Here is a 27,328-nt window from a genome sequence, read left to right as displayed (position 1 = left end):
GTAATCTACAGTAAGAATACCCTGACGGACATCTTCCGACATCGGAGCTGTACAGCCTTCAATGAGAATGTCTTCAGACGTCAGACAGTTGATTAGAAAGGGTTAAATTGCAGCATGTCCTATTTTTGACCAGAATTGTCAATTCAAGTCAATGGGTATGTTAAAAAAAAACACACATAGACTTTTATGGGAGTTTTCAATTACATCTATTGGGCCACCTTCCGTTTTTTTCATACATGAAAAACAGATTGGACTTGAATAACATTCATGCTTTTAAAATACAAAAACTCATGTGAAATGCTCTTGCAGTGAAATTGGTCATTTTTTCACTTACCAAAACTGCACTCATCTGTGTGCATAAGGCTTCATCAACACGAGCATGCCAATATACGCTGCCCATCAATGCATCAGTTAAAAGGGGAGCATTCCCGCCGGCCAAGATAGCGCATACGGTGCGCATTTCGGTTGGGTGCTGTTACGCTTGCCGGAAGAGATAGTTCAGGAACTCCTATGGGAGCCTGTGGTAGCGGCCGGAGAAAGGAGGTGGGAGGGAGTTTAGCAGCATGTCTGTTAAGGTCCCACCCCCTCCCTCCTCTCTGCCCCTTGCCAACTGTTTGCAATGGGAGGGGTGGGAGCTAGTTGCTAAGCACCCAACCCTTCCCAGTGCTGACAGCCGACAAGGGGCGGGAGCTTAGCACACTAGTTCCCGCCCTCTCCCCTTGCCGAGAGCCGACGATAGGGCGGAAAAGGGTAGGCAGTTCAGTAGAGCTAAACTATCTCCTCCCACCCGATGGCATTCTGGGCTCGGTGTATATGCGTTGCACCCAGGCCGTCTATTTTTTTTTTTTATTGTATTCACCATGCGGTATAAATAGGATGTTAAAATAATTCTGCAGTTCAGTTTGATTACGGTGATACCAAATTTATATAGTTTTTTTACGTTTTGCTACTTTTTCACACTTTTCAAAAAAAAAAGATGTATTTTTGTATCGCCACATTTAAAGACCTCGAGCTCTTTTATTGTCAATGTTACTGCGTGAGCATGTTGGTTGTGGGGTGAGTTGCAATTTTTAATGGTATGAAAAAAACAAATTAGAGCAGCTCACTGATTAATTTTTGCTAAATTGGATCAGATCATCCCTATCTGATTTTTAGCAAGAATCAACAGAATATTGGCCCTCCGCTTTGAGCAGAACAGGTGAGTCGGCTTAGTGCTGCTGCCTTGCAGGGCTGGACCTCTGGGTTTGAATCTGACCTTGCTGTGGATTGCAAGGTAGCAGTGCTGACCATTGGGCTGCTGCCACCACTGTTGTTCAAGGCGGCCAAATCCGATTTTTACTTCTATTGATTATGATGGAAATCGGGAGTTCGGATTCACAATTATTTTTTAAAATTGGATCATTTATTCCTGACTCGATTATTACAATAATTGCTCAACTCTCCAGTTCACCACAACAAGATTCAAGCCTGGTGAGCTGCAGGGAAAAGGAGAAACGGCTTCGGGCTTCTTTCACACAAGCGCATATTGGTCGGCGTTTTCACAGCCGGCCAATATACGCTTCCATCTGGGGTGTAGAACCTCGTGAACGGGCGCACAAATCTAACATTTGATTACCGTTCACATGGCATGGGGTCCAGTGCATATGCACTGAGCTCACCATGCCGTCGCCCATTTCCCCTCCCTCCCCATCTCCTTCCTGTTCATTTTTTGCAATGGAAGGGGTGGGGGTGGAGCTAAGTGTCGGCCTGCCTCCTCCCATTGATGTCTATGGACAAAGGGTGGGAAGAGGGCGGTGGCTTGGTCCCGCCCACATCCCACCCCTTGTCCATAGCCAGCAATGGGAGGAGGCGGGATGGTGCTTAGCTCCGCCCGCCCCTTCCATTGTACAGAGCGAGCAGTGAGGAGACGAGAGGTGAGCCTACATGGGGGCAAGGAGAGCAGAGGGAGGGAGTTTATTAGCAGCCACGCTGTTAAACTCCCTCCCACCTATCGTCGCTGCTATGGGCTCCCATAGGAGCCCATGCAGGGGCCGATGGATTCCGGCCCAAAAGATAGTTCCAGGACTATCTTTTGGGCCCGACATAATGCCCAGCGCTATATTGGCTTTGACAGGCACTTTCACGTCTCAGTAATACACCAGTGCATCAGATCACAGCGCATATTGGCCAGCCGTGAAAAAGGCCGCCCGATATGTGCTCATGGGAAAGAAGCCTGAGTCAGAGAACTCTTCCAGAACTCTCCAAACCGCATAAAAATGTAGACTTTATTCCATCCTGATTAAAAGCAGCACAGAAGTAAAGATTAACAAGAAAGGACATTGCTGTTCTTCTAATCTTTCTTCCTATGCTGCCTTTAATCAGGATGGAATGAAGCCTACATTTTTATGCAGTTTGGAGAGTTCTCTCTTCTGCAACTTTTTAATGATAAAATTTTACTATTCATGTGACTTTTTGATAGTGTTCTATTCCGTTTTTATTCAGGTGAGATATACTAAATTAGCTCGTATATATCTTTTTCTTTACATGGATCATTAGGAAAGCAAAGATACTGCGGTCATATATATAGATTTTCTTTTACATAGTGAGGGCTCTTTTACACAGACGTGATGATCTTCAGCCGGCCCTGTCACGGCCACAGCGCCACCAAAAATCATGTGAACGGGTGTTAAACCCTGGTGCATATATGCCGAGCTCTGCTAAACTGCCTCCCCCTTCCGCCCCCTCACTGGCTCTCGGCAAGGAAAAGGGATGGGGCGGGAGCTAGTGTGCTAAGCTCCCAGCCCTCTCCACCCCTTGTTGCCTGCCAGCAATAAGAAAGGGCAGGACAAGGCATGAGCTTAGCAACTATCTCCCGCCCCGTACCGCCCCTCTCTTTGGAAACAGGCAGCAAGGGGTGGAGAAGAGGAGGGAAGGGGGTGGGAGTTTAGCAGTCACGCTACTAAACTCCCTCCCACCTCCACACCCTCCCATAAATCAGCGTGTCATAGCTCCCTTAGTATATGGTTCAATGTAGCGGCTGTTGGATATCTAAAATATGATTGCTAATTGATTTTTTGGGTGCAGTAAACCTAGAATATTGCATGACCACTAACCATAAACCATCAAGAATCTATTTGCAAATCTTTTTTGACCACTACATGGAAAATTGCGCCAAAGTATTGATTTTCCAATGAAAATGGCATTTATGTAATTTTTTTTCCATTTGCTAAATAATTGCACAAATTGTGTTTTTCCCCCCCCATTTTATCACCCCTTTCTTAACATACTGTCAGAATGCCAATCAAATATTGATATGTGCTCCTATATGAGAGAGAAAAAAAACTTGCCGTGGGTGTAGATGGGCGTGGAAATGCTTCCCATGAAAATGTGGAAAAATGGGCATTGTTGTATTTAGCTTAGCAAAAGTGTCTGTAGCAATTTACTTCACAAAAGTATATGGTTACATGGGGGGCAGCAGCGGCATTTTCATCATCAATATAAGGCTAATTACCCATGGGCGAGCGTGATATTGGGCCGTGAAACTTAGTTAGATATCGCACTTGGGAACGTGCGATGTCCCTGCAGATGCAAGGCTTTTTTGTGTTGAAAACGCTCCCACTACTTCAGGGAAGTAGGATCTGCAAGTGTTTTCAATGGGAAACCTTGCATCGCGTGCACCTCCATGTTTTTCCTTGCCCCATTGAGGGAACGCCCAAAATAGGATAAGGCACGATGTTTGCTGCAGGAAAAAATCATTCATGTATATGACCCCATTCAATTCAGAAGAATGGGGTTCATATTCCTGCAAGATTTGGGCGTCTCGCAACACATAAATCCCACGCTATTTTCTTGGCCATGTAAAAGTGGTCCTTGGAAGAGGCTCTTGTCAAACACAGATTTGGTAAAAGGACTACATTTATGATGAATAGCATTCACTTATATGATGAACGGAAAAGAACGGGAATGGAACATCAAAAAATGACCAGTTGAAATTAAGAATTTATGTTATTTTTTATATTTTTTTATAATTTTATATATAATTTTTTATATAATTCTATGTCTATAATAAGAAAAATCCTGAAATATTGCAGTTTTTACTCTAGCCACTGAGCTCCATAATAGGCTGGCACTTCCTGTTCTCATCTCATTCTCATCACAAGCAGTATTACAATGAAGAGTATTGACAATAGATGAAGGGGACAGCTGACCTCCTCCTCCTCACACTGTGCCTGCCACACCCTCCCATGCAAGTCAATAGATCACTTTCTATTCAACTAAATAATCATAGTTGTATATTACCAATCCATAGGAATTTTATTTTTTTGTTCATTGAAAAAATTCTGGCAATACATTTAAAGGGCCACAATATATATTTTTTTCATTCATTATGTAACTCTCCCCCCAATAGAAATCAGTTAGTGTTACCTTGGTAAGTTGTTTCTTTTTATCTAAAAATCCTGGTCTCTTTTTCCTCAAATGGTCATGTGATCTCAATTCTGACCAGCTGAGATTTACTTGGGATTATGTGTTCAGTTTCTAGTCAGTTGCTCAGCCTGTGTGATTCTATTAGATGGACTCTACCACAGAAACGGCTTAAAGGGGGACACAGACACTCCTATGACAGTCACTGTTGAAAATCACACAGCTCCTGTCAATCAGTTATAATAGAGGAGACCACAGCTCATCCTTCTGAATGTATGCTTATGTTATGTAGCTTATTTAGGTCAATTAATATAGAAAACAGGTGGTAATGGCAGTGTGGCAGAGATGATACAGGCTTTAGCTACTTATGTAATTCTGTGCTGATACATCATGGGATTGATGTGAAAGTGAAAGCAAAACTCTCAGCACCAAGATGGCGGCTGATAAGCATCAGACAGGAGGGCATATTTCTGTTTTCAGCCGCACTTAAGCAGCGCTGCTGATTAGAGCCACCTGATTGGCTCTTCGGCACCACGTGACTACACAGCGTGCACGAGGATTGCCTTCAGCAGCTGTGCACTACACACTACAGTTAAGCAGACGTGCACTACACACTACACTTAAGCAGCACGGGGCTAGATTTAGGGTTAGGGTTAGGTTTAGGTTTAGGGTTAACTAACCCTAACCCCAACCCTAAACCTAACCCTAAACACTAACTCTATACCTAAACCTAACCCCAACCCTAAACCTAACCCTAAACACTAACACTAACCCTATACCTAACCCTAAACCTAACCCCGTGCTGCTTAAGTGTAGTGTGTAGTGCACGTCTGCTTAACTGTAGTGTGTAGTGCACACGGCTGCTGAAGGCAATCCGCGTGCACGCTGTGTAGTCACGTGGTGCCGAAGAGCCAATCAGGTGGCTCTAATCAGCAACGCTGCTGAAAACAGAAATATGCGACAGGAGGCTGTACTGCATGGAAGTGATTGTGATATACATAGGACACTTCCAGGGTTTGGTAGGCAATCACATGGGGGGTAGAGATGGAAAAATTTGTTTTTACTGGAGTGGCCGTTTAAACATTTTCCTTTTACACATTTCTGCTTCTCGGTACACATTTTTATGCACATGGTACTCATATGGACCCCACAGAACATGCTGCATATTGAAAAAAAACACAATTTGTTATAGAAGTCAATGGTTAGAGGCTATAGCACATGGGGTTTCCAGCGATACCTCACTTGACCCACTTGAGTGTCAACAAGACCCCAAATTTGTGGGCGTCACGAGGGACAGAGTTAAAGGTCTGTGTTTTAATTGAGAAATGCCTGGTATTGCGGTGGGGATACCGGGATGTGGTGGGTATTGTTAGAGGCTATAGCACATGGGCTTTTCAGCAATACTTCACCTGATCCACTTGAGTGTCAACAACACCCCAAATTTCATGGATGTCAACATTGAGGTCACGCTGAACAAGGTTAACCCCTTCCCACTCCAGGACGTACATTTACGTCCTGGAGCATCGGGGTATTATGAATAGAGGTCGCGGGACGACCTCTCTTTATACAGCGCGGGTGTCAGCTGTTTATTACAGCTGACACCCACGGGCAATGTCTGCAATCGGCCACGAGGCCGATGGCGACTATTAACTCTTTAAATGCTGCTGTCAATTCTGACAGCAGCATTTAAGTCCCCCGAACATCATACGGTGAGATCGGGGGAGCCGTGCGGGTGCCATGGCAGCCGGGGCCTTCTGAAAGGCCTCAGGGCTGCCTTAGGAGACTGCCTATCAAGCCATCCCCGTGGGGTGGCTTGATAGACTGCCTGTCGAATCGCAGTATGAGGTAATGCTATAGCATTATGTCATACTGCAGGAGCGATCAAAGCATTGCTGGTTGTAGTCCCCCAGGAGGGTTTAAAAGAAAAGTGAAAAAAAGAGCAATAAAATTTTATTAATTGAGAAAAGAAAGAAAGAAAATACATATTTGGTATCGCCGCGTCTGTAAAAGTAGCGCATTATTTACCCGGCACGGTGAAGTTTAGAAAAAAAAATTAAGTACGCCAGAGTCCCGCACAAATGGAAAGCGCCGGCCCCGTGTCTACGAGCAGAGAATCATTGAGATTCTCCGCTTGCGACAGGCAGTTCGCAGCATGCTGCGAATTGCCCCTATTTTCTGTGGTCAGCCTATCTATCAGATAGGGCTGACCGGCGGAGATGCAGCAGCTCCCACGGTGGAGATCTGTCGCTGGACTTCGCAACGCCCGTGAACAGCCAGCCTAAGTGTGTTTAACAATGCCGCTCATTTCTCCCTTGTGTGTCAACAACACCCCAATTTGGTGCGATTTGGTCAAATTCGGTGTTTAGGCCTGTCCCCTTGTTGCCTCCATGTTTTTACCCTTCTCTGAAACACAACAGCGTTTCAGAAAAGATACACTTCAAAGTATGGGTTTTTTTGCCACTGGATTGCAGAATAAAACATACACATGGGCAGTTGGCATACCTGTCCTGGCCTTGGGCAGCATCAACCCAGTGACAGGCTCCCTTTCAAATTAAAAACTGATTAGAAAAAGGTATGTCTGAAGAAGTAAAACATAGATGTATTTTCCTTGAAAGGCCCACTCCAGTAAAAACACATTTTTCTATTCTTGCATTACTCACCTGATTGCCTGCAGCAATTCCATGTAGTGCAGCCCCTTGTCTGGTGCTTATCAGGCACAATCTTGTTGGTGAAATGTTATGGTTTCATTTTCACATCAATCGCATGATGCATTAGCTAAAGGCTATACGATTTCTACCTGCTGGAGAGTTTAGTTTAATTAGTATTATTTTCTATATTCACCTAAATAAGCTACAGACTGTAAGTATACAGTCTGGAGGATAAGCTGTGATCTCCTCTATTATGACTGCGTGACAGTAACTATAATATCATGTTTCCCCGAAAATAAGACACTGTCATATTAATTTTTGCCCCCAAAGTGCCCTTAGTCCATGGCGTCCCGATGCATCTCGATGGTCTCGGTGGCGCTGCAGAAAACTGAAGTGTCCTCCCCGTCTGCGATCTCAGCTTCTTTCTGGTGACGGGGCTTTGAATACCCTGCCTCCAGCAAAGCGAGTTCTGTGATTGGCTAATTGAGCGCTAGCCTCCAATGACAGCCGGCGCTCATTTAGCCAATCACAGCCATTCAGTGATGTCATTCGGGGAGGACACTGCAGTTTGCCGCAGTGCCGCCGGAGATCATCGGGACGCCGCGGACCAGGTGAGTATTGTTTTTTTAAAATGCAGGTTAGCTAGGACTTATTTTCGGGGAAGGCCTTATATTTCAAGCCTCTCTCGAAAACCTGGGTGGGTCTTATTATCAGGGTAGGTCCTATTTTCGGGGAAACACGGTAGGAGTGCCTATGCCCCCCTCTAAGCAGTTTCTGTCATAAATCCATGTAGCAGCATCACACACTGAGAATCTGACTAGGAACTGAATACATAAACCTAAGTAAATCTGAGCTGGTCAAAATTAAGATCATATGATCATCTGAGAAGAAAGAGGCCCGGGAGTTTCAGATAGAAAGGAATAACTAACCAAGTGAACACTAGCTAAAGGCCCATTTACACTGGATGAATGTTGGGCAAACGTTCCTGCATATACTTCCTCCCGTGCAGTTACACAGGAGCGAGTATCGCTCGCTCTCTGACAGAGCGTCCAGCAGGGGGCCGGGACGGCTGGAGGAGATTTCTCTTCTTGCTCTCTTCCCGCCCCTCTCCATTCACTTAAGACAGCGGTCGTTCTGTACTGAACGGCAGCTGTTTACACTGAACGATCATCGTTCCGGATTTATGCTGCATAAAATAAGATATAAAGATAGATGATTGATAGATAGATATGATATGATATAGATATGAGATAGAAAGATATATAGATATAAGATAGATAGATATTAGATAGAAAAAGAGATAGATATGAGATAGGTAGATATTAGATAGAAAGATAGATAGATATGAGATAGATAGATATTAGATAGATATTAGATAGATAGGTGTGAGATAGATAGATGGATAGATATGAGATAGATAGATATTAGATAGATAGATATAGATATGATGATAGATAGATAGATAGATAGATAGATAGATATGATGATAGATAGATAGATATTAGATAGATGTGAGATAGATAGATGTGAGATAGATAGATAGATAGATATGAGATAGATAGATAGATATGAGATAGATAGATATGAGATAGATAGGATATAGATATTAGATAGAAAGATAGATATGAGATAGATAGATATTAGATAGATAGACGTAGTACATATAGTAATATTTTATGCTTTTGTTAACAGATAAGACACTTGGAATAAAACATTCTGGAAGGACCGTCTCAAGACAATGCCAAAAGAAAATGCTTTATGGACACTTCCACAGCTTTATGGACACCATTAGAAGCCCTAGATAAATATAAGACAGTCTTCTGTAATTCAGCAATATGCTTACTGCCATAGGACTGGCCGGTCCTCAGAACCTGTGCGCACCACCACACGCATTCAAGTTGTAGGTTGCCAAATGACAGCTGGCCATAAAGAGAGGCAATCCTGACTGCCCAAAAGAAACATTTGGTGGATAATGAGATTCATGGGCGGAAAAAATCTAAAGAACACAGCACGACATGAAAATAACTGAGACCATGGATACTAAGATTCTGGAAAGGAAGAGCCAGGGATGATATGCCATCTTTGCACAAAGAATACCTGACGCTGGTGCCCCCATCTGTGAACCTGCAGTGCGTGTTTGGGGGTTCTTGCCCCTCTGTATGGCAGAATAAGATGGTTATGTCTCAGGGCACATACACTTTCCTCAGTTGTTTTGCTGGATTTTGGCTTATTTGGGGGCTGATAGTACTGCTGTGCTGTCTCTGCAGCTTTCTTAGGCGACGCATGAAGCGACGCAGGGAGGAGAGGCTGCGGGAGCAGAGTTTACGTTCTGTACAGATTGAGCCACTTCAGTATGAGGAATATGTCAGCAGCCCACGCATCCCCGTGGCACACAGAATCCGCGCACAAGCAGCAACTCAGCAAGCACCACCGCCAGCAGCAGCTCGGCCATGGTCTGCCACCCGCAGGAATGGTAAGAGGGGGAGAACCCACAAATATATACTGACAACAGTACAATGCTGTGTGAGGGCAGAGAATAATATGTCTTCTCCTCTTTGTATGTCTTTAGGCCCGACTCCAAGTGCCGCTAACAGAGACATTCCATCCATGAGTCAAGGTGAGAGTTTTGGCTACTGACACAGCACTAACTGTCTGTTTAGAGAAATATACCATGTTCGAGACCCCAGAAGAACATTTCTTCATAAACTAAGGCCTCTTAGTATCATCAGCACTAGAAATGTTACATTTATGACCCACACCACACCCCCTAGAGCTGGGGTCACGTGTACTCTCACCTCCATTAGGGTACATGCACACACACATCTTTTCCGTCCAATATTTGGATCCATTCATTTGGACCATGTGCTGTGTTCAGCATACCAGACAGAACACTGATGGGATGTCGGAGTGCTGTTTTATGCGAATTGTGCCCAGGAATTTCGTGCACCACATTTTTCTCACCCGTGTCCATATACCCTTATTTTAAAATCCTTTCTTTTTAAAAATGCTATCCAGCCTCGAAAAGTTCTGAAGGCTTCTCACCAGTCTTGAAAACATAAAGGAAGCCCTACTCCACCACCTCTCAGGGGTTGACAGTTCCTGCTCCCTTGCTACTCTCTACCTCCTGCTGCAGCAGTGATGATGTCCTGAATCAGCTACAGTGGTCATATCTCCCTGGTGTAAGTAATATCATCACTGCAGCAGAAGGCGGAGAGCAGCATGGTGGCTCAGTGGTTAGCACTGGTGCCTTGCAGTGCTGGGATCCTAGATTCAAATCCAACTAAGGATGGCCTTTGCATGTAGTTTGTATGTTCTCACTATGTTAACATGGGTTTCCTGTGAGTACTCGGGTTTCCTCCAACACTCCAAAGGTAAATTTAAAAATTGTTAGCCCCAATGCAGATGGAACTGATGATGCAATGGCAAAGCCCGCCAGTTCGGACGCAATGTGCCTAACAGGCACATGTTTTAATAAAGGGAATTAAAACCCAAATTGTTAATCCAAGATATCTGCAACTAATCAACAACATTTTGAGGGATTTTTAAAGAGGAAAAATCCAAATTAAAAAAAATAATATAATTAACAAATTTTAATTATCGGAAAATTGTAAGTAAATCTGATACACAATACCAAATACCATTGTCATGTAAAAAAATTATTAAATTTAAGAAAATGGTCAGATTTAAACTTGAATAACTTCTTCTGTCAAAGACCGAGAGAAAACTGGTGAACATGGTTATAAACAGCAAGTAAAAAGGGACAGCTACTAGATGCAACAGTCGCCAACTCTGCTTAGTTTGGGAAAACGGAACTAAAAAGCGCGCGCAAAGCAGTTGTGCCTGTCTGACGTTTAATAACACACGAACCAGTAGGGAAATGAGTTAGTTAAATACGGCTTCATTCACATTTTTCCAGGCTGGTGAGTAGCTTTCAGAATTTTTTGCGTGGACATCCCCTTTAAGGCCCTTGTTACGTGTTGTCTGTAGATTTAGACAAAATTGGACTCTATGCTATGATTTTTATTTCATGCAAACAGGAAGCTTACCAAAATACATTCTGGGTTGAAATTCTCAACCTCCTTTTCTTTTTTTTCACAAAAACAAATTTTATTAGGACAACAAAAGATAAAAAAATCAGATTTTTTTTTTATTCTCCTGGCGTCCGGTCGCCTTGTCCCTTTCTCCCTCTCATCTGATTGCCCCCAGTAATGTGAGCAGCCTGGTTGCAGGGCTGTGCATCTCTCACATGAGCTGTTCTGCTTGAGATGAAGGGGAGCAGCCGCTTGGCAGCAGCGAGGCCATGCTGTTCTTTAGCTTCTACATTAACCCCTTCAGCACAAAGCTCTAGGCACTTTGTTCCTCTTCGCCACAAGCCAGGCTTGATCCGCTATTAATATAGTTTGTGGGAAAACCCTTTGAATGAGTGTAAAAGACCAGTTTATCATTTTAATTTAAGCAAGTGCTACATAGTGGATGCAGAGAGAACGGTGCAACTTAATAAATGGGGTCTTGTGGTCTTACTATTTTTATCAAAGTGTTTTTTTCTTAATAACATTATTAAGGGTACAGTCTGAAAAAATGACCAAAGAAATGTGAATTGTATTATTTTTAGTATTATTTAATTCTGTTTTGTAGTGCTGAATAATTTTGATTATTTGTGAATCGATAGACAGTTGTCACATAACATAATCTAGCAATATGCCAGCAACGTTTAGGATGAGACTACTAATGGCAAAGGAACGCTGATTAGTTTATATGGGGCTAGAATGGGTCAAAGGGGTATTCTGGTTATATTAAGTTATCCCCTATCCACTGGGACCTCCAACGATCGTTAGAACACGAGACCCATGTTCCCCAAGAGACTGACAAAATGAATGGAGTGGCAGCGCACATGCTTGGCCACTGCTCCATTCATTTCAATGGGAGCATTGGAGATTGCCAAGGGCTTGAATTTAGCTATTTTTGGCATTCCCATTGAAATGAATGGAGCAGTGGCCAAGCATGTCCTTCTGCTCCATTCATTTTGCCAATCTCTTGGGGGGCCTGGGACTACTTTCTGGCAGTCCCAGTGATCAGACCCCCAGGGACCAGCTACTTATCCTCTATCCTGCAGATAGGGGATAACTTAATGTCGCCATAATTTCCCTTTACATGAGCTCTTTTCAGAAGTAAAAGGTTTTGTATTATTCCATGATGATATAAACTGCCTTTCCAAATCGCACCAAAAGGTTTTCTTCACTTCTGATGATTTAATGGAGACATGCATGTTGACATAAGTTTAAGGGACATATATGATCTCTGATTTGTTTATACCTTTATCCACAAGACACAAATTTTTATGCATTTTTTTTTACCAAACATTAAACTTTTATGCAAATAGCATAAAACACAATAATTGGAAAGTGCAAGGTGGCTTTTTCCAATATACAAAGTGTCTATGTTAAGCAAATATATAGGTATGGGGGTATAATATGATTTTCTTATAATTCGTGTGTTTGTCGAAAGTGTAAAAAATGCCCTAGCAGTGTAATGGTTAATATATGTGGTCATTAGCTTCTTCCATCCTTTTGTAACTTAAGGTGCTGTTATAAGGAACAATTATTGTTAAACAAAGGAAATCACATTCGAATTTAAATGACAATCATTGAGTGTAAACCCGGCCAAGGGTTGTACGATAATTTGTTTGCTTATCATTCATTTCATGCAAAAATAAAAATCATCGTTGTCTCATTCGCTTATCGTTCGGCTTAAACACCATACGTTCAGTCCTTCTCATTCACTTATACAGTGAACTAAACAAGTCTGTTAAAAAAAATTTAAGATTTATATTTGCGTTTAAACTGATTGCCCGAGTGAAGAACAAAGTATGATATCGAATGACTAGCGCTGTGTGTACTAGTTCCCTCTATTATGTTCTCTTCATACCTGTGTTGTAGCTTCCATTCATATTGGAAGCCACAACAGGACCTGTTATCCACTGTGCTAACCAAACAGCCTGACTTTTGGACCAGACCTAGTGTGGCTAGCAGCTGACTCTAGTTGCAAGGTAATCTCAGGTGGGGAATTTGCCCTTAGCTAATCAGGAAGATGGGAAGACCCCTGCCTAAAAGCAGGGTAGGCGTCCTGATAAGAACGGCCCCACACTGAAACTTCGGGGCTAACTATCCCTGGCAGGAGACAGGGACGATGTACTGAACACAGGGCACACAGAACAGGACTGACTTACTAAAGAGACGGGAATAGAGATAAGCGAACCTACTCAGCCACACCCCTTTTTCGCCCGAGCGTCGGGATTTTCGAGTACTTCCGTACTCGGGCGAAAAGATTCGGGGGGTGCCATGGGTGAGTGGGGGGTTGCAGCGGGGAGTAAGGGGGGGGAGGGGGAGAGAGAGGGCTTCCTCCCTGTTCCCCGCTGCTACCCCCCGCTCCGCCACGCCTCCCCTCGCCCCCCGGCGCCCCCCGAATCTTTTCACCCGAGTACGGAAGTACTCGCAAATCGCGGTGCTCGATCGAGTAATTACTCGAAACGAGTAGGTTCGCTCATCTCTAGACGGGAACGATGCACAGACTGGAGGGAAATGGACAAACGCGCACAGGCTAAAGCACATAGAGAATAAATAGATACAGAAGCAGGATCGAATACACAAAACAGTCCTGAGACAGGCGACCTAGATGTGCTGAGTGTCTGAGACAAACACACAACAATACTGAGGCAAAGAGGAAGTGCATCAGCCCAGCTTCAGTAGGAGAGTAATGCCTATTTACCCTGCAGCTGGGCTGAGAGAAAGGGAACTAATAACTCCTTTAGAGTCCGCCCTGAACAACAAGAAGACAGCAGACACAGGTAGCAGTCCTAACTGTACCTTTCCCCTTACGCCTCCTCCTCCCCCTGGACACATAAGCTCTGGAATCGTCTCCTGGGGCTATGGAACTACTAATATAATCAGAAATGGTGTATTCCGAGTATGAAGTAAGGTCTTGAAGTAGCTTAATGCTACAATTCCTTACAGTGAAACCATTCTGGAAAAGATCCATGGCTTGTCGAGAACTCAAGTAACTTGCTTTGCAACGTCCCATTGAAGACGGAGAACCCCCGCTAGGACCAAGCCATCCACTCTGCTTTTGACGCCTATTGTGGCCAGGGAAACAGGTGTAGTTATTTGATTGTTTGGGAGCAGTGACATCATCAAGTCATTGCTTTCCTTTAGGTAAGCGAAGAGGAGACAAAGCATTGTCGTGACTGACCGGAAATCTCTGCATCACTGTTGCAGGATCCTGTAACTAAGAAGAATTCTCTGGCAGACCCTAGAGGTTCTGAGGTACAACAAACAAGGGCGACAAGCAGGTTTTATTGGAAGCAGGCACTTAGAATGGCAGGATAACCCCAATGTAACACCCTCCCAGAGCTCCAATCCAAGGTGGGATTAGGCAGGCAAAGCCCAGACAGGCCTAGTTATAGGGTACTGGTGCATCTCGGAATAACTAGCAAAGAAATCTTTTCTGACTGGAGAGTGCCGACTTTCAGATCCAGTAGCTCTGTGATAAACTGAATGGTCTCGGAAAGGGTTCCTCCACTCACAGTTGTGACCACCAGAACTAGAATCCAGACAGGCAGACACAGGGAAGTGCATACTGGAGATGGACAACATCACAGATAAATACAATCCTAAAGAGGACTACTGGTTTATACCTAGGGTAGCCACTCCTACTGACCCTAAGCTTGAAAGTTTTACTGGTTTACAAGGACAGGTACTGACATGATGACTTGGAGCTCCACAGTACATGCACAGCTTTTTAGAGCGTCTGCACATGTGCTCCTTCTCAGTTAATTTGAGCCGATCAACCTGCATGGGTTCAGAATCACTAGACATAAAGGTAGTAGGCGGGACAAAAAGCGGTCTCTGGTACTTGGGTGCCAGGCGGAACGACTTCTTCTGCTGGGTATCCTCCTTGGTCCTCTCCTGGAACCGGAGATCAATTCTTGTGGCCAGGGAGATCAAGGTGTCCAGGGAAGTAAGTACCTCGCAACCAGCCAACTTGTTTATGATGCGACCTGCCAAGCCCTCCTGGAATGCCGCTACCAGGGCCTCATTTTTCCAACCCAACTCCAAGGCCAGGGTTCCAAACTTAATGGCTTATTGCCCCTTGGTGAGACTACCCTGACGTAGACGTAGCAGGGAGGGGGAAGCTGAAATAGTATGAACAACCTCATCAAACACCCTCTGAAATGTCTCCATAAATATACTTAGGTCATTAACCATAGGATCATTTCTCTCCGAGAGAGGGTTGACCCAGGCCACGCCTGTCTGGAAAGGTGAGATATCATAAAAGCCACTTTAGCTTGGTCAGTAGGAAACTGGTGAGACAACAGCTGGAAGTGTAGCGAGCACTGATTAATAAACCCATGGCATTGTCTAGGATCTCCCTTGTAACGTGGGGGGTGCAGATAATCGAGGACCAGATCCAGGTGCAGAAACTGACTGTGGGAACGGAGCCGGAGCTGCATCTGCTACGTCAGTAGATATGGAGTTCAGGCGAGCATTCAGATTGTACAAATATGACAAGATCTGTTCTTGGCGATATCGCTGCTGAACCAATTCTTGAAACAGGTCTGAGATTCTCCCACAGGCGGGATCAGCGAAATATATGGCCTCAGTATACTGTTACAAATAGTGAAAATGGACCCACTGTGCTAACCAACCAGTCTGGCTTTTGGACCAGACCTATTATGGCTGGCAGCTGACCCCAGTTGCGAGGTAATCTCAGATGGGGAATCTAGCCATTAGATAATCTGGGAGATGGGAAGAATCCTGCCTAAAAGAAGGGTAGGCATCCAGAAAAGAACGTCCCACACTGGAACCTCGGGGCTAACTATCCCTAACAGGACAGAGGACAATGTACTGAACAGAGGGCACACAAAATACAGAACAGGACTGACTTACCAAAGAGATGGAGGGAAATGGACAATCGCACATAGGCTAAAGCAAATACAGAATAAACAGATACAGAAGCAGGATCAAATACACAAAACATTCCTGAGACAGGCGAGTTAGATGTGCTGAGTGTCTGAGACAAACACACAACAATACTGAGGCAAAGAGGAAGTGCATCAGCCCAGCTTAAATAGGAGAGTAATGCTTATTAATCCTGCAGCTGGGCTGCGAACAAGGGAACTGGTAACTCCTTCAGTGCTGATAGAAAATAGAAGAAACAAGTACATTTATACACTAGGAGCAGAGTGACGCCCAAGTGCGCCCAGAACAGCAAGAGGACAGAAGACATGGGTAGCGAACTTAACAGTTTTCTCCCCCCTTACACCCCCTCCTTCCCCTGGATCCATAAGCTCTGGATTCATCTCCTGGGGCAATGGAACTACTAATATAATCAGTAATGGTGTATTCTCAGTATGAAGTAAGCAAGAGGGCAGCAGACAGTGGTAGCAGACCTAACAGGACCCATGGCATAACAGACAAAAGTGCCACCTGGTGTACTAACTGCTCAGGTGCCTTTTATTTTACTTGAAGAATTAGCACCACATGCTGCGCTATTTATACATCCAATGTAACAGAATCTGCAAATGAGCCTCTAAACAGGTCCTCGGACGCAGATAGTGACACACACTGCATGTTATTGTTACTTGTTTAGTTGGTTTTCTTCTATGGGATATTAATTGCGTTTCCTCTGTAAGTATGTCTATCTCTGTTCTGTCTCCATCCTTTCTCCTCACCTTCATCATACCAAGCCTTCTGTGCCGTAGCCCATCACAGTCTGATCCGGCATTAGCTGACGTCAATCCTCAGCTATTTAGCTGCCTTTGCTTTGTTTCCAGCGCTCTCGCCTCCTCATTTCCACAGAATGACACATCACGCATCTGTTGTATGAGGACAGGTTAATATTGACAGAATGGTCCTTGCTGATAATACATAGTCTTCCTGTTTGTCTCTCGGAAGTAAGAACAAATACATCCCATGTGACATAGATCAGTAAGGTCATCTATTGTAGCAGGTACAGTAACAAATGTAGAGCATTGCACGTCAGATAGTTACATGTATTATGCATCACTGATACAGGCTCCTGGCATTGCAGAATCAAGTGCCTTACCTGCCTCAAGTGATGTGTTGCTGTTGCAAACATTTTGAGGTGAAGCAAGGAAGCTTATGCGAATATTCAGTCCAGAACACAACTAGGATTGTAGACAACCACCCACCCGGTCGGAGGAGGCAGCAGTGCCCTAGGCGGGTGCCACTTCTGTCCATCTGCCATTCTGGATCGCTCTCGGCTATATATATATATAGCATAGACCTTAGTTCTCTCGATATACAGCATGCAAAAGTTTGGACTGTCGAAGAAATGCCTTTTTTAAAATAATTAAAGGGGTTGTCTCACGCCGAAACGTTTTTTTTTTTATTCAATAGGCCCCCCGTTCGGCGCGAGACAAACCCAAGGGATGGGTTAAAAAAAAAAAAAAGTTTATTACTTACCCGAATCCCCGCGCTGCGGCGACTTCTTTCTCCTTTACCAAGATGGCCGCCGGGATCTTCACCCACGATGCACCGCGGGTTTTCTCCCATGGTGCACCGTGGGCTCTGTGCGGTCCATTGCCGATTCCAGCCTCCTGATTGGCTGGAATCGGCACACGTGGCGGGGCGGAGCTACGAGGACCAGCTCTCCGGCACGAGCGGCCCCATTCACCAGGGAGAAGACCGGACTGCACAAGCGCATCTAAAAACGCCAGAAGACAGCGAATTTAGACGGATCCATGGCGACTGGGACGCTAGCAACGGAGCAGGTAAGTGAATAATTTCTGTATGGTTCATAATTAATGCACGATGTATATTACAAAGTGCATTAATATGGCCATACAGAAGTGCTGAACCCCACTTGATTTCACGAGACAACCCCTTTAATATAATTATAATAGAACCTGACTGTCACTTATGGACTAGTGGTTTTTCATAAACTGCAGGGTTCTCCAGGAGCATGCAGCCAGAGAAGAGTCACCTCCACCGCTAATCCTACCCACCCGTCATGATTAATAATTTGCTAGCATTAACTGGGAGTCTGCAGTCCAGTGGAGACATTGTTTACACATGGTGGCACTGCAGTCCTTGACGGTTCTGAACCCAGATGGCAGTGCTCACGCAACTGGTTTTATCACAAGAAACATAGTATGTAAGGCCAAAGAAAGGCATATGTCCATCCAGTTCAGCCTATCCGGCCCCCCATGTTGATCCAGAGAAAGGCAATGGAAAGAAAAAAACCAATGAGGTAGAAGCCAAGAATTCAAGGGAGATTGTAGGATAATTTGTAATGCAGATAGGCTGAATGGCAATAGGTCGTAATCAGCATGGGGTAAACTAGGAAAAATTTGTAATTCAAACAGGATAATGGCAGAATAGATTGTAATGCACTAAAGCTCATGAAATAAATCATAATCTACACAAGGTAAATGACAGAGTACATTGTAATCCATGCTGAACCACTGAATCAGTTCCATGTAATTCACTCTGCCAGTTCAGCACTTTTATCAAAGTAATAAATGGAATGGGCGGACTACAATACCCAGAAAGATTGTGGGAATGGGATTATTTAGTTTACAAAACAGTTATTAGGCGACCTAATAACTATGTATAAATAGGGGACAATACAAGGATCTCTCCCATGATCTGTTTATACCTAGGACTGCGACAGTAACTAGAGGGCATCCGCTACGTCTAGAGGAAAGAAAGTTTCTACACCGACATAGAAGGGAGTTTCTAGAATCATAGAATGGTAGAGTTGGAAGGGACCTCCAGGGTCATCTGGTCCAACCCCCTGCTCAGTGCAGGATCACTAAATCATCCCAGACAGATATTTGTCCAGCCTTTATTTAAACACTTTCATTGAAGGAGAACTCACCACCTCCCGTGGTAACCTGTTCCACTCATTGATCACCCTCACTGTCAGAAAGATTCTTCTAATATCTAATCTGTGTCTCCTCCCTTTCAGTTTCATCCCATTGCTTCTAGTCTTTCCTTGTACATATGAGAATAGGGCTGATCCCTCTGCATTGTGACAGCCCTTCAGATATTTGTAGACAGCTATTAAGTCTTCTCTCAGCCTTCTTTTTTGCAAGCCCATAGCCTTTAACCGTTCTTCATAGGACATGATTTGCAGACCGCTCAGCATTGTGGGAGATGGTTGAGAGGTTCGCCATCTTGTCTGCATTCTCTGTATTTTTATCAGCTGTGAAGATGCTATATTGTGTCTCTAATCTAATCCTCTGGGGAAAGGGAACATCACCACCCCCCAGCTCCACAAGAATTGAAGGAGCAGTGCTTTGTGTCCATAAACTGGTCAAACTGGTTCTAACCAGCAGAGAACTTATCTTGGAATGTCTTTGTGTAAAGGGACGGGAAATGGCTGGCTGGAAGAGAAAACACAGGAAGTATTTCCTTCGGACAACACGTCAAGAATGAATAGAGCATGCTCAAGGGAAGCTCCTCCTGGGTGAATGATCTCACAGCTACCTCACAAATACCTCCCTATGAGAATAGCCTATCAGCACACAAAATAATGTAATTGTATCCTAAATTACCTAACTTCCTGATTTGAAAGCTTATATAAACTTTTACCCGCCTAAATAAAGACAGACTCTTTTGGGACACATAATGCAAGACGTGTGGTCTTTGAAAGGCTCTCCAGGCCTGTACTTTATTCTTATCTAATATGGCACCCACAGTATATCGAATAGCAAAAATTGCGCTAACACCATCTTGGCAGGCAACTCTTCTCTGAACTTGCTCCAGTTTGTCTATGTCTTTTTTAAAGTGGGGTGCCCAGAACTGGACACAATATTCCAGATGATGTCTGACTAAGGAAGAGTAGAGGGGGATAATTAACTCACGTGACCTAGGCTCTATGCTTCTCTTAACACATCCCAGAATTATGTTTGCCTTTTTGGCTGCTGCATCACATTGTTGACTCATGTTCAGTCTATGAGCTTTTAGTATACCCAACTCTTTTTCACATGTGCTGCTGCTTAGCTCAATTCCTCCCATTCTGTATTTGGTTTTTTTTTTCATTTTTCTCTCCCAGATGTAAGACTTTGCATTTCTCCTTGTTAAATACCATTCTATTAGTCACCGCCCACTGTGCAAGCTTTTCTAAATCTTTTTGAATAGACTTCCTCTCTTCTCTAGTGTTAGCTATCCTTTCTAGCTTTGTGTTGTTGGCAAATTTGATCAGTTTCCCATCAATTCCCTCCTCTAGATCATTTATAAAAATGTTGAACAACACTGGGCCTAGGACAGAGCCTTGTGGTACCCCACTTGATACATTCTTCCTCTTTTACAGTTCTTTACTGTAAAAGCTGTGAGACTATGGAGACTACTGCAGTGTAGACTGCAGGTTCAAGTCCTCTACAGGAACATAAATGCAGGCAAAAATAGTAAAAAAAAACCAAAAAACTAATTTGCATGCTTATTAGAGATGAGCGAACGTGCTCGGCCACGCCCATTTTTCGCCCGAATACCGCGATTTCCGAGTACTTCCGTACTCGGGCGAAAAAATTCAGGGGGCGCCGTGGCGGCACGGGGGGTAGCAGTGGGGAGTGGGGGGGAGAGGGAGAGAGAGAGGGCTCCCCCCTGTTCCCCGCTGCTACCCCCCGCACCGCCACGCCTCTCCCCGCCCCCCGGCGCCCCCCGAATCTTTTCACCCGAGTACTGAAGTACTCGAAAATGGCGGTACTCGGGTGCGTAAGTACTCGAAACGAGTACGTTCGCTCATCTCTAATGCTTATTTGTGTTTAAAAGAACATTAATTAAAAAAGCCACTTTGGGTATCACCGTATCCATAACGACCCATACAATGAATTGAAAACACTTTTTATCCCACACGACAAACACTATAAACAAAAGCATAAAAAGGAGCTGAAATGCCTTATTTGTTTATTTAACCTCCCCAAAAAGCGCAATAAAAGTGATCAAAAAAGTCATATCTACCCCTAAATAGTATCAATCAAAACTACAGCTTGTCATGCAAAAAAGCAAGCCTTTGGGGTGAATGCCCACAAACAGATTTGCACCACATTTTCCGCGACGGAAATCCACGCGTGAATTCCACGGCAAGGCTCTATTGAAGCTAATAGCTTTCTGCTTACCAATGCACACATGCAGATTTCTTTCACAGATTTCCACCACGGGAAAAAAATTGCGGCATGTTCTATTTTACCATGGATTTCCGCAGCGGGAGGGATGCAGTGATATCAAGGAACGGAGACCGCATAAAACATGATCACTTGCTGGCATTTTTTTGTTTTGAATCGTGGTACGCCCCCCGGCGGGCATATTCCGCATCGCTCCTGGGCATGAGCCCCCACAGTGCTCCATCCATGAAAACATATAAAAGTTATGGGTTTTTGAATGCAGCAGTGCAAAAAATATATGCTTTTGGAAAAAAAAGTTTTTATTGTAAAAAGGGTGGAAAAACTTTCAAAAATATCGATTTTTTTCTATTGTCGTAATCCTACCAAGCCACACAAAAAAGTTATCATGTCATTTATATTATACTACACGATAAACCATGTTAGAAAAATGGCACAATTGATCTGTTTTTTTCACCCTGCCTCCCTCCCGAAAAATGATACAAGTTATATAATATATTATACGTAGCCCAAAATGGTACCAATAATATACAGCTCGGCCTACAATCAACAAGGCTTCATATGGCTATGTTGATGGAAAAGTAAAAAAGTTGATGAAAGAGCTGAAAATCCCCTAAAATTCTTAAAGGGGTTTTCCAGGCAGCACCCGCTGTCAGTGCTGGGCTACACTGAAACCATAGCAGAAGCTGCTGCTCTGACCCCAGTGTAGTGGCCGGCACTTGTAATTGCAGGCAAAGCTCTCACTGGAATCAATGGAAGCTGTGTCTCCAATTACAAGCAACTACACAGGGGTTGGAGCAGCTGCTTCAACTCCGGTGTAGCTCAACACTGACAGTGGACATCGCCTGAAAAGTACCAAGCTAGGCTGCGCCCTTAAGGGGCTACGGTTGGGCTCACACCAGTACTTGGCTTGGTTGTTGCAGTAAGTCTGCGGACCAGGTATATCTCGCTTGTGTCAAATTTGTTATAAAGCGATAGCAGCTGCTCAGGAAATCATGACAAGTCACACTCAGTTCGGTGTAATCAGAATGATCTCAGCTTTATTTTATCATACAGCAACTTTTATAGTTTTAAATCAAAGGGTGTGCCTATCTTCCTAGCCAATGAACAAGCGTGGAAGGTTGTAGAACATTAGTTCTGCTCAGTCATCTTAAGCCTGGTATTCTAGCACTTGCTATGACATCAATGGTTTCTTATCAAGGGTGTTTCTTCTGGCCATGTCCTCTAGATAAACGAGCCGAAGCAGCTATGCTAAACTACGCCCTGTAGCTAAAAGCCACTTTAATATAAAATATCTATTTTCTTAAAGCTACACAAACAATTTTGAACACAACAATGAATATAATCATTTAAAGGTATATGAAGATGCTTTTGGCAATGTTACATAAATATGTATTCTCCACTTGGGTTTCATTTCTCCTGCTGCATTATGGGAAAATGGAATCCCTGCCTGAAATGATCCGTCCTATGATGGAATCGAAAGGCTCCTAATGGACTCCAATAGCTGTCTGGTTACTATCATGCCCTCAAGCATTTTTCGGAATGAAAAAGCGCAGCATGCTGTACAGTTTTGTTGTAGATTTTATGTTGGATTATCACTGTAGGCTCCAAATGGTATAGATGTTAAAGGGGTTCTGACATGAAAAAAAAAAAATTGTACTCACCTTGCCTGGCCTTGTCACCGAAAGGACCAAAAATAATAAAACTTAGCTTTTATTGATTTTTAAATAATAAAAAGGCGTCCTTATATTTTCTCATATGTGCTAAAAGTCACACAATAATTAAAAACAGTAGGGCTTAGATATATAGATGAACACTGCTCTGTCCCAACAATCTAGGTGCATTGGCCGGGAATCGAACCCAGGCCTCCCGCGTGGCAGGCAAGAATTCTACCACTTCTACCACTTTTGTTGCAATTAACCTTGGTATATAATCACATGAGCCATAAGAAATGAATGGCTCATGCGATCAGTCATAGGCATAAGGGAATACCATAGAGTATCAAGCCAATATAAGCTTGGGTCTGCGTTATACAAAAACATACTCTGGACTTAACACTTAATGGTGACATATCGGGGTGATTTCTACATAAATCAATCACCGCGATATTGTTCTAGAAATAATAAGAACAAATACGACCCAAGCAATATTAATGAGCAACTGTTATAAATGGGACGACAGTACTAGTAAATGTGTGTGTCAGGTACAATATTACTGACTGTAAATTAACAGACATCACTGTACCGTGACTAATCAGAGGACATCAGGCCTACCCTGTGATAGAGAATTAAAAGTGTTCAAGGTCACTGACAGTGAGTGCTTCACCACACTTTAATAAACATCTGGTGGTGCAAGTCATTGACAAATAGAAATCTGAGTAACCCTGTCTAGAAAAAGACATCAGGGAATACAAAAGTGGTAGAAGTGGTAGAATTCTTGCCTGCCACACGGGAGGCCTGGGTTCGATTCCCGGCCAATGCACCTAGATTGTTGGGACAGAGCAGTGTTCATCTATATATCTAAGCCCTACTGTTTTTAATTATTGTGTGACTTTTAGCACATATGAGAAAATATAAGGACGCCTTTTTATTATTTAAAAATCAATAAAAGCTACGTTTTATTATTTTTGGTCCTTTCGGTGACAAGTTTCATTAAAGTTGAAAAAGGATTTCATTGCTACGGTGACCACCTTGCCTGGCCTGGCCCGATCGCCAGGCATGTCCCCTCCAGCCGGCATCTTCTTCTGTGCCTTTAAAGCAGAGCAGGAGCGGTCAAAAAGACCGCTTCCTGCTCTGGTCCGTCCGTCAGGCACTTCCGAGGTCAACGGACGGACCGCCACAGCAAGCACGTCACAAGCAGTGCTTGCTGTGGGCGGCCCGTCCGTCCGGCTGAACTCCGGAGTGCTGCGCATGCGCAGTGGAGACGCAGCCCGTCCTGACTCCTGTCAGAGGGCACCTCTCCACTGCGCATGCGCGTGATCCCGGAGCAGCGCGGCTGCTGGAGGAAGAAGACTGCCTGCCGGGAGGCATACTAGCACTTTTTGCTTAGGTTAAGCAGCGCTGCTGATTAGAGCCACCTGATTGGCTCTTCGGCACCACGTGACTGCACAGCGTGCACCAATCAGGTGGCTCTAGTCAGGCTGCTTAACCTAAGCAGAAAGTGCTAATATGCTGCCGGGAAATGACCCCCCGATGTCAACAACAACAGGAGACAAAGTAAGTATAAGATTTTTATGCTTTAGCAGCCATTAACCCATGGGTTCCCTGGGTCCATTAGGCAGACCAGGGAACAATGGCTGCTAAAGCATAAAAAAATTATTCATGTCAGAACCCCTTTAATATATCTGTCAGAAATCGAACCAGGTACCTCCTACACTCCAGTCGGTGGCTCTCAATGCTGAGTCATCCAGTCTGGGGGCAGTTCCCTTGCATGCCTTGTTTTATGATTCAAGTTATCTAGTTTCTGCCACCTGATCCTGACCCCTCTGTTCCTGATTGGGCTCATTCTAAAAGTCTGACCCTGCCATTGCACCAGCATGTGATTATTCTGCTCCACAGCATTAGTCAAGCTCCACATCTGCCTACCCCTTTACTATTGCTATAAAACCTCCCGATACCGACTTCTGGCTTCCCTTCTGACTACACTATCCGCCTCATCCATCTGTACTGCAAACCGAGACCTCCCGTTGCTGGCTCCAGGCTTCCCTTCCAATTACGCTACCCACCTCATCCATCTATACTGCAAACCGAGACCTCCTGTTGCTGACTCCTGCCTCTTCCCTGACTACTCTCTAGGCCTACAGCTGCTACACCAGAGGCTCCACCCTAGTACCTGAAACCGCTACAATAGCCTAATATTAATGATTCATTGCAATGTGTGGTAGTACACTGCAAACTGCTTTCAAGATTCTTGGTTATTGCATTTCAATACTATTTTGGCACATGGAAGACTTTATTCTGATCAATAAGAGTCTTATTTTACCTGCAATATATTTCTCACCATTGTAAAATACTTATGAATGGACAGCTCATTGCTGAATTCTCTGGACATTCCTCTATGAATTACAGCTTAAACTACAGTATTATATGGTAATCTGTAAATGCATTACTAGCAAGCAAGGTTAGGGCTCCGATAATCTCCTAGGGCAATGTTTGTTTTATTACGGTTATCCCAGGATATTTAGACAACAAACATCCAACAACAGGGTGGTCCGACAGTTTCTTTTAAACCCAATTATGTCATTATCCCATTACTACATAGTGGCTTAAAAGAAACTTTTCTATGGCTCCAGACCTCACAAATCTATTTTGGGGATACTGAAATCCTAATAAAAAAGGAGGGATCACCTTTTCGACAATTCATTGTGACACACGTCGGTGTAACGTGAGTGCGTAGTTCACACGGGATGAGCATTTCCAGGGGGAAGTATAATCACCAGGTACAAGACGGTGACACTGCACTATAGTAGCAGTATGTAATGCTGTGACAGCTGTTGCCACCAAGATGCAGATGCATAGTACATATACAGGATTTGTGGTTTCAGCACCCTTGATTTCCATTTTAGTATAGATAAAGGTTGTTGATGCAGCAATTATTCCGATGGCCAGATTGGAGTCAGGAAGGATTTTTTTCCCCTTAAATGAGGAAAATTGTCTACTACTTCATTGGGGGTTTTTTTTTGCCTTCCTCTGGATCAACATTGTTGAGTAATAAGCTGCAATGGATGGCCATGTGTCTTTTTTCAGCCTAACATATTATGTTACTACGTATAAAATATTATTTGAAGGAAAATATCTATATCATGTACTATGTAGAGTACAATAAGAGTGTATGCTGCCTGGCTTATTTTTCTAATTGTTAACCCTTTGAAGACTAGGCCACCTTTGGATTTCGATTTTTCCTCTCTGCTTTCATGAAATCATTTTATTTTATTTTCTAGTGACAGCTACATGAGGGCTTGTTTTTGAAGTATTTTTCAGTTGGGCCATTGAATGTACCATGTACTGTATTGAAAGGGTATTCTTCTTCAAACGCAAGGCTGGATCCAACGGTGTGTAAATTATTCAAAAATATTTATTGTAAACAAACAGACAGGTACAGTGTGACGTGTTTCGGAAAATTACATCACTTTTTTCAATAACAGAAAATTCTATTACAGTTAAACCATCAGGATGCATTTATATAATGACAAGCCCCGAAATGGCAGTTATGTGGGTGCAGAGTGAACATAATTGTGTTTGCACGTCTCACCAAGCCAACATGGCGCTCAAGCAAAAAAAGAGGCCAAAACAGGCATGCATTCCAACGACCGTAATAGTCATGCTTCCCTCAGAAAGAGTACAATGTTACAGTATACTACCCTTGATACGCCAGCCCGGGTGCCCTAGATCCCACCCACAACCCGCTCACCGAAGGGATAAAAGGTTTCAAACTTATGAAAAACCCTGTGAACTCCCCATGTAGCTGGCAAATCAAGTTCATAAGCAAGCAGGTATACTACACGCATGATGACAAAGGGACCTATGTAACGTGGCGCAGTTTCAAAGACAGAACCTTCAATTTGAGATTTCTAGAAGACAAATATACCTTCTGTCCCATCCTGTAAGATTCAGATACTGACAGACTCCTCCCACTACGCAACTGCATATGAGCCCCCGTTGCTTCCAGGTTCTTCTGTACTTCTTTCCATACCCCCTGCAGCGCATCTGTGGCGTCATCAGCTGCAGGACAGGCAGACGGCGCAGAAATAGCCCTAAGGAAGCGAGGATGCTGACCATATACGCAAAGGAATGGAGATACCCCAGTGGAAGAACAAGTACAGTTGTTTAGCGAAAACTCTGCCAATGGCAGAAATTCTGCCCACTGATGAGCCTTTTCACTAGCAAACAACCATAAATATTGCACTAAATCCTGGTTCTTCCGCTCAGTCTGACCATTAGTTTGTGGGTGAAATGCTGACAAGAAAGCGACGTACCCAGGTTTATAGAGAAGGCTCGCCAAAATTGCGCAACAAACTGAGCCCCATGATCAGATACGATGTTCTCGGAAACCCCATGTAGACGAATGATTTCTTTTACAAAAATCTTGGAAAATTCTATCACATAAGGTAGCTTCTACAACGCCACGAAATGTGCCA

At 43.8% G+C, this 27,328-nt stretch overlaps 1 protein-coding gene across 2 annotated transcripts in view; it reads left to right on the top strand.

Annotated features, from left to right (window-relative positions):
* The window catches only part of PRR7 (proline rich 7, synaptic), a 73,780-nt gene that overhangs the window by 39,525 nt on the left and 6,927 nt on the right, over nucleotides 1–27,328 (top strand). For both annotated transcript variants that reach the window (XM_066591164.1, XM_066591163.1), the window contains exons 2-3: nucleotides 8,742–9,522; nucleotides 9,619–9,666. In XM_066591164.1, the coding sequence (XP_066447261.1) occupies nucleotides 9,123–9,522; nucleotides 9,619–9,666 (448 nt within the window). In that variant the 5' untranslated portion in view covers nucleotides 8,742–9,122. The remainder of the gene's footprint in view (nucleotides 1–8,741; nucleotides 9,523–9,618; nucleotides 9,667–27,328) is intronic.

This window comes from Eleutherodactylus coqui, chromosome 2 (genome assembly GCF_035609145.1).
Source record: "Eleutherodactylus coqui strain aEleCoq1 chromosome 2, aEleCoq1.hap1, whole genome shotgun sequence".
Lineage (NCBI taxonomy): Eukaryota > Metazoa > Chordata > Amphibia > Anura > Eleutherodactylidae > Eleutherodactylus > Eleutherodactylus coqui.
The sequence above is the reverse complement of the archived record's forward strand: the minus strand, read 5'-3'. Positions and strand labels throughout refer to the sequence as shown.